This window comes from Scylla paramamosain, chromosome 25, assembly GCF_035594125.1.
Source record: "Scylla paramamosain isolate STU-SP2022 chromosome 25, ASM3559412v1, whole genome shotgun sequence".
NCBI lineage: Eukaryota > Metazoa > Arthropoda > Malacostraca > Decapoda > Portunidae > Scylla > Scylla paramamosain.
In genome coordinates, this window is record NC_087175.1 from 18,393,393 (window position 1) to 18,402,331 (window position 8,939).

Sequence of the window (8,939 nt, forward strand, 5' to 3'; positions counted from 1 at the left end):
GTAGTAGTAGTAGTAGTAGTTGTGGCACTAGTAGTAGAAGTAGTAGTAGTAGTAGTAGTAGTAGTAGTAGTAGTAGTAGTAGCAGAAGTAGTAGTAGCAGCAGCAATTGTAGTAGTAGCAACAGTAGCAGAAGCAGTAGTAGTAGTAGCACCAATAGTAGTAGTAGTAGTAGTAGTAGTAGTAGTAGTAGTAGTAGTAGCAGTAGTAGTAGTAGTAGTAGTAGTAGTAGTAGTAGTAGTAGTAGTAGTAGTAGTAGTAGCAATAGCAGTAGTAGTAGTAGTAAGAAGAGGAGGAGGAGGAGGAGGAAGTATACAAGCAAACCAAGCAATGAGTAACAAATATAAACTGGCACTAACAAGTGATGGTCATTGCAGGTGTCCGAGAGGCGTCACCACCTAAGGCAGTAGTGAAGCGATCCACGGACGGCCAAAACTACCTGCCCTATGACTCCCTGGTGGCCTGGCCGAAGCGGAGCGACTCTGACGCGGGCTATGACTCGTATATGCAGAGTATCGCCTACGATCCTTACTCCGCCTGGGGCAAGAGGAACGGTTTCGATTCATACATGCAGAGCATTGGCTACGACCCTTACTCGGCCTGGGGGAAGAGGACGCCGAAAAGGAGCAGCAAGGAGTACCAACGCGAGGCGGCGGCTGGGGAAGGCTCTGAAGGACAAGGAGGTGAAGAATACGGGGCCTACTATCCTCAGTCGCACTACTATGAAAATGAGGCGGTTAAGAAACACGACCCCTACCTGGACGTGTATCTCCCCAACCACTTCATGCACTCCTTCAAGCGCTCCATCAACCCCTACTACTTCTCCCTCGCCTCCAATGACTGGAAACGCGCTCCCAACGACATGGGCGCGCAGGGATTCCACGAGGGGATCTTCACGCATAACTTTGGCGACTTCTCTCCCGTCAAGCGAGGCAAGAGGGAAATCCAGGAAAACGATCAAGAAGCTCCAGAAAAGCGTCGAATGGGGATGGGAGCGAGTGGCTTCCATGGCGATACTTTCAGCCAAGGTTTTGGAGATTTTGATACCATGAAGAAGAGGCGGATGGGCATGGGAGCGAGTGGGTTTCATGGGGACACATTCAGTCAGGGCTTCGGAGATTTTGATACGATGAAGAAACGCCGCATGGGGATGGGAGCCAGCGGGTTTCATGGGGACACTTTCAGCCAAGGTTTCGGAGATTTTGACACCATGAAGAAGCGTAGAATGGGCATGGGCGCGAGCGGCTTCCACGGGGATACATTCAGTCAGGGATTTGGTGATTTCGATACGATGAAGAAACGTCGCATGGGAATGGGGGCCAGCGGTTTCCATGGGGATACATTTAGCCAAGGGTTCGGGGACTTTGACACCATGAAGAAGCGACGCATGGGAATGGGAGCCAGTGGGTTTCATGGGGACACCTTCAGTCAGGGCTTTGGAGACTTTGACACAATGAAAAAACGTCGAATGGGAATGGGCGCCAGTGGTTTCCATGGGGACACCTTCAGTCAGGGCTTTGGGGACTTTGATACAATGAAAAAGCGACGCATGGGGATGGGCGCCAGTGGGTTTCACGGGGACACCTTCAGTCAAGGGTTTGGGGATTTTGACACCATGAAAAAACGCCGCATGGGAATGGGCGCAAGTGGGTTTCACGGGGACACCTTCAGTCAAGGGTTCGGGGACTTTGACACCATGAAGAAACGCTCCGACTCGACTCTGGGCGGCGACAGGTACGAGGAGGAAGTGAAGCAGACCACCACCGAGGAGAAGCAGGAGAGCGCAGGCAACGTTGAGACAGGAGGCGAGGCCGGCAGCAGAAGAAAGCGTGAGACTGATGAGGACGACGACGCTGTAGCTGATGCCTATGACGACCCAAAGGCAACGTATGACCAAAGATTCCTGCTTCGTCCTGACGATGAGAAGGACGAGGAGGAGGAAGAGGACGAGGAGCAGGAGGAGGAGCAGGAGAAGGACGAGACACGCCCCAAAAGAAATCTGGAGGATGGAGGAATACTGCAAGTGGAACTGAGACCACCAATAGAGATTCCAGTCACTGCCAGGAGGAGGAGGAGCCTATACGACCTTGGCACCACCCAGGAAGATCAGGACGACTCCTTCCGACCTCTGTACAAGCGCTCAGTGGACTGGGGGACGAGCGGTGGCCTTGGGGAGTTCAGTACAATGAGGAGGCGGCGATGAGGCCAACCGCTGATCACACAACCCTGTCCTACCCTGCCAGTGATTACCGAGACTTCTACTAACCACCCATATTACTTCTCTTTACTTATCCTATGCCTCAATGTTGCCCTTTCTTGCCCCTCCTCGTCCTTCCGCTCCGCTGTAAGGACGCCCCTGAGACACCCAGCTGGAGGTGTGCTATAAGGGGCGGGCGCTTCCATACACCTGATGCCCGTTGTCGTTTCTATAGGTCCCTGCAACGGCGACGGGCGGTGTGTCCCACTACATACATACTATACTAAATACATAGCTCCTGACGGTGTATCACTATACTGCCCCGTTATAACCTGCTATACGTACGTACGTGGAAGTTATACTAAAGTATGCTCTATATATACTATACAGTGTTATATGAGGAGGAGTGAGTAGTGCTATATATTAAAGCATCAAACCTTCGCCCCCAAAATAATGTACGCGTTTTATTTCATTCCGTTCATGGTTCTGTGTGTGTGTGTGTTTATCTGTAAGTATGTCTGTCTGTCTGTCTATCTGTCTAAGTCTCTCTCTCTCTCTCTCTCTCTCTCTCTCTCTCTCTCTCTCTCTCTCTCTCTCTCTCTCTCTCTCTCTCTCTCTCTCTCTCTCTTTCACGACTCATTTATTTCTCCTTAACTCAAATTGGAGTCCAAGTGAGATCCATTTCACAGAGAGAGAGAGAGAGAGAGAGAGAGAGAGAGAGAGAGAGAGAGAGAGAGAGAGAGAGAGAGAGAGAGAGAGAGAGAGAGAGAGAGAGAGCACATGTAACACCTTCAATAAAAATTCACGAGTGCATCTTTTGCTTAATGTTCCAGTGTTGCATCGCCATTACCACCACCACAACCACTACCACCGCCACCACCACCACCACCAGCACACTACTATCACCGACGTCCACAACCACCACCAACACTACAACTACTACTACCACCACTGCTACTAGTTAAAAATCACACACTACAACCACCACCCCCATCACCACCACCACCACCTACTACTGCTACCACCCCCACCAACCACCACCACCACTACTACTACTATCGCCACTGCTATTACAACCATTACTAACAATTATCACCACCACTACTTTTACCATCCACCTCACCACTACCACCCAACACCACTATCTACTACTACTACTATTACCATCACCATCATTACTATCACCACCACTACCGCCACCATGCACCGCCACCATCACAACCATTACTACTATCACTATCACCATCACTACTACCACCCACTTCCACCACCACTAATACCATCACCGCGAACAACAAAAAGAAAAAAAAATTCACAAATAAGACAATTTCACACACAATTTACGGAGTTATTTTGCTTCCTTACTTTTTTTTCTTTATTTTTTGTTAGATTTTTGCACCATTATTTAACATTTTATTTTTTTCTTTCTAAAAACATTTTCATATTTTTTTTTCCTTTTCATTGATATACTCTCTCTCTCTCTCTCTCTCTCTCTCTCTCTCTCTCTCTCTCTCTCTCTCTCTCTCTCTCTCTCTCTCTCACACACACACACACACTGAAACTAAAAGACTAATGAGAGAGAGAGAGAGAGAGAGAGAGAGAGAGAGAGAGAGAGAGAGAGAGAGAGAGAGAGAGAGAGAGAGAGAGAGAGAGAGAGAGAGAGAATCATTGAAAAAGGTAAAAAATATCCAAGAATACAGAGCCAACACGTGAGTTTAGTACGTCTCATCGCAATCAGCCAATAAGAACAAAGAACGCCACAACAACTCATGATGCAAGGAGCTCTTCAGCCAATCAGCGGCCAAGAAACACACAGAATAGTATAGTTATTGCTTCGTGTCTTATTAACTATTTTGTTTATTGATGGGATGGTAGTTAATTTGATTGATATTCAGGTTTGTTAGTTACTTTCACAGATAGATAGATAGATAGATAGATACAAGATAGATAGACAGACAGATAGGTGAATACTAGATAGACAGGTAGATAGATAGATAGACAGATGGTAGATACAAGATAAATAGGTATATAGATAGATAAGTAGATAAAGAGGCATACAGACAGGAAGAAAGATCAATTGACAAATAAATAAAAAGAAGAAAAAGAGATATAGATGGATAGATATACAGACAGACAAATAAATAGATATACACACGTATATATAGATGTGATATATAAATACATAGACAGATAGGAAGATACATATGATACAACAGACAGATAAATAGATAGATGGATAGTGAACATTTCATTTTGAGGTACAAGTTTCAGTGCCCATATCTAACTCCTGTCAAGCTGATATATGAATAAAGCATAAAAAAGACACTACAATATAAGAAAGTAACGAAAAAAAATACAACTAAACTATTGAAAAGAACAAAATAGCACAAAGCATAGCACCTGACAATTTCTTTCATAACAACGCCTAAATTACCTCAAACACACTGTTTTATTAATTAAACTGGGACGGAAATAACGTGTAAGATCTGAAACTTAACATGGAATTGAAATGGACCTGTTAAGGAAGGGAACTCAAAATATAGAGGTTTACCATTGAAAGTCAAAGAAAACGAATATATAAGAAAACCAACTTATTTTATGGCTGTCTTCTCCATTCTTTTTAAATAAGTTTTACCGCGTTTTACAAAATACTGGGTCATGTTTTGTTTCTTTATCTCTACAGCAGTTCCTGTTCTAAAGCCATGTATTCGCCCATAGAACTGTAGCATGAATATCAGCTGATATAATTCTTTTTATAAGTAAGTAAGTGTTTTGAACTTGAAAACATCTGATATAAAAAAAAAACATACCTCCAACACCAAAAATAATAATCATGATGGCATTCTCCTCATAAATTAACAAAGTCCACTGTATTCTGTCCGTTAATAACACAAGAAAACGATCATCAAAGAAAACCAGAGTATTTTATGGGTATCTTCTGTAATCTCTTAAATATGTTTTGTCACGTTATCCAAAATATTTGGTCATGATGTATTTTAGTTACGTTAAATTAGTTATGTTTACGAATAAACAAGTGAGTTCTGAGCTTAAACACCTAAAAGAAAGCAATAATTAGCCAATAACACTAAAATATCAATGATACTGACACATCCCGTTATTATTAGTGCATAACTAAAAGGCTAGACAAAATAAAGAAAGAAAACCATATAAAAACAACTAACGCAGCCTAATATAAATGATACATAGCGTAAAAATAGACTTAACCCTAATAACACTTACTTCACAAGATCGCCCATGTCCCTCTCTCCTCGGCACCTCCAGACTTATCTATACTTATCAGCGTAAATATTCAGTAATCCGCAACGTTCATACTCACTGATTATTCCCTGATCTTTACTCTACCGTCTGCGTGTCACTCACCGCTCTGTCACATGGAGAAAAACACTAAATAATCGATTAAAACAGGACACTTCGCGCACCAGCCAAGTTTGTTTACATCGCTCACGTGAGGGAGACTGACCAGGAGCATTCGACGTGACTGGTGAGGGTTCGAGCTTCTTCTGTTTCTTTGAGGTCTTGTTTTAGTTAAGAATGTTTTTGTGTGTATATTTTGACGTTATAATTTTGTTTGTCGTTGTGTGTTTATTGTGTGGGTTGAGAGTATTGCTTTGTTTCGTTGTTATTAGGTATTTTCTTCTCTTTTTTATCCTAGGGAGCACTCGAGTGCACCCATGTCGATGAAATACAAACATACTCAGAAACACATAGAGCTTCCTTATGACTACTGATAATTATTAATACTAACAATTTACACATTCTTCACTAATCTTCACTTATACATGACAATAAAACATAGAAAATAACTCAGTAACTATACACTCAAATACGTAACAAGCAATACACTCGTTATCTACCGATACCAATTACAGCAATTATAGAAGCATCAATACTACAATATTACTACTTCATGTTTTTTTTACTATATAGCCTCACAACATTTATTTTATTTTATTCTATTCTATTTTATTTTATTTTTATTTATTTATTTATTTATTTATTCCTATTTATTTATTTTTTCATTTATTTATTTATTTTTTTTTTTTTGGGGGGGTCGCAGAGAACACTGTTGTAGATGAGTGAATTGCAAACTGTGTACCTCGACTATCACCAAATTGCGCAGCGTAATTTTCATAGATAGGTGTGTGTTCTTCAATCTGATGCTTTTAGAGGGCAAGCCTGCACTACACTGACTTAGGGGACCGTGTGCAGGTAACGTCCAAGATATACATTTAGTGCGTTGTCAAATGAGCAACAATATTTGAGAACCACTGCTGTAGATATATGCGCAGTACTGAGAGAGAGAGAGAGAGAGAGAGAGAGAGAGAGAGAGAGAGAGAGAGAGAGAGAGAGAATCAAAGGTAGGTACTGTAGGTTACCTATACTGTTTGAAAAGAGAAAATGGAGATGAATATGGTGGTGGTGGTGGTGATGATGTGGCAGTGAAGGGCGTGAGGGAGTGAAGGTGTGAGGAACGAGTTATGATGAGATGTGGTAGAGGAAATGGTGATGAGAATTTAGGGATATAAGGAGGATAAGACACGCATCCTTCTCCCAGACACTCACCAGCTCATCTTCGTCTTCCTCTGCCTCCTCTTCCTGGCAGTGGTGGTGGTGGTGGTGGTGGTGGGAGTCCTCTCTCAACCTGGGTAGAGTGGGAAGAGTGAGACTATAGGAGAGGGAGGGAGAACGATGTGCTTATGACTGGATATGTTTGGTTTGGTCTGGGAGAGACTGGGAGAGATCTGGGAGAGTGAGGAAGATGATGGGAGGCTGGAGGAGAATGTGGGAGAGTGTGTAGAGTGAGGGAAAATTAGGGAGAAGGTGTTGGAACCATGCCTATATGTTTGGTTTGGTTTATGAGAGGTTGGGCTGTGTGGCATGGTCCAGTGTGGCAGTGAAATAAAGGTAAGTATTCTGAAGCACTTCTGCGTCGCACCTTCTGTACTTTCAAGAGACTGTACTTGAAATTACATGGGTTTTTTAATGTTTTTTTTTCTTTTATGGTTCTAGTGACAGATTAATAAGATTTCTACATTGTGAACTGGAGAAACACTCTTGAGGACTCAGCTGGTCATCTCCGTGGCCTTTGAAAATAGTTGTGGTGAGAGAGCTGAGCATTTCTGAAGACTGAGCAAAATGAGTGAGCTAGTGTGTGGTGTGGTGTAACGCATCCCTCTCCCAGACACTCACCAGCTCATCTTCGTCTTCCTGAGACTTGTGATGTGCTGTGTGTAGTGTGCTGTGGTGGGGTGACGCTTTTACAGTGCGGTGTAGTGTGGTGCTTTAGTGAGGTGAAGATCAATTAACGCATGAAGTGTTAGTGTAGTCATTAGGGAACTTTAAAAGAAGGTTAGCCACATTCATGGATGGGAATGTAAGGTGGAAATAGAAAGACAAGTTTTATAAGGGGGTTGTCACGTGTAGGCCTAGTGACTTCTTACAGCTCCTCTTATTCTCTTGTGTTCTTAAGAAGGAAAGACTTGCAAAAGTGGAGCGAAGGGGAAAGGAATCTGAAAGCGCTGTCACTGTAAGTAGTGATGCCGCTAAGTCCAATCAACTTCACGTCTATAAATCGAAAGTAAATCAATATAACGACTAATGAAGTACTTTATTTTAAGAGTCCCTCAAAAACCAACAAGAACTGGCGATGTGAAGAAAAAAAATTGAATGAAAATAATATAAGTAAATAAATACATACATAAGTCAATAAATAAACATAATGAATAATACAAGAAAAGGACGTGTACATTAATCGGCGCATCACAACAACTAGAAGAAGCTGAGATGCAAAAAAAAAAAAATGTAGAAAATAAATAGATAAAAATTAGACAAACAAAAACTCAAGTAAGAAAAGTGCGTATCTACATTGAACGCCATGCAAGAGATATAGCACTGAATAAATAAAAAAAATATATATATACAAATCAATAAAAAAAATATATATAAATAAATAAATCACACAAGACAAAGACGCACCCACCTGAGACGTATAAACGAAACAAATAAACAAATGAATGAAATAAAATAAAATGAAACAACAGATGTGCGCACTGTTGCCAAAACTAACCTGGCATACTGCATAGAAAAACAAGGGAAACTGGTGAACTATTTTGACAGACATAAGGAAAGTGTTAGAGTGAAAAAAAAAAGAAAAGAAACTGACACACACACACACACACACACACACACACACACACACACACACACACACACACACACACACACACACACACACACACAGTTTTGCATTTTCATCCCTCAGACTTATATCAGGTCAGAGTTTTCTCAACAGTACATGCTCATATCAAACGCCATGGGGGGGATGAAGTATTACACGTCCTGCAGGAAGACAGCACTGGGGCAGGTAAGAGAGGGAAACTGAAAGGTCATGCAGGTGGCGGAGGCTGAATGGCTGAGTGGTGGCCATGCAATGCAATGAGGAGGTGGAGGGAGTGGAGTGGAAATGCAGGAGACGGAAAACTGCAATACAAATAAAGAAAAAAAAAAAAAAAGGCCCACTGAGGTGTCAGTCCCTAAGCTTAAGTCAAAAACAATAAAAAAAGAAAAAAAAAACAGAGGATAAGTGTCTTTGAACCTCTAAGTCTTAAAAGAGTTCAGGTCATAAGAAGGAAGAAATATAAACAGTCAGAGTTGCAGAGTTTACCAAAAAAAAAAATAGATGAATGATTGAGAATACTGGTTAACTCTTGCATTAGAGAGATGG

At 42.0% G+C, this 8,939-nt stretch overlaps 1 protein-coding gene across 1 annotated transcript in view; it reads left to right on the plus strand.

Annotated features, from left to right (window-relative positions):
• Nucleotides 1–2,648, plus strand: part of LOC135113252 (uncharacterized) — a 3,525-nt gene extending 877 nt beyond the window's left edge. Inside the window, exon 2 of the mRNA XM_064028452.1 lies at nt 375–2,648. Within this exon, the coding sequence (XP_063884522.1) occupies nt 375–2,200 (1,826 nt within the window). The 3' untranslated portion in view covers nt 2,201–2,648. The remainder of the gene's footprint in view (nt 1–374) is intronic.
• The last annotated feature ends 6,291 nt before the right edge of the window (nt 2,649–8,939 follow it).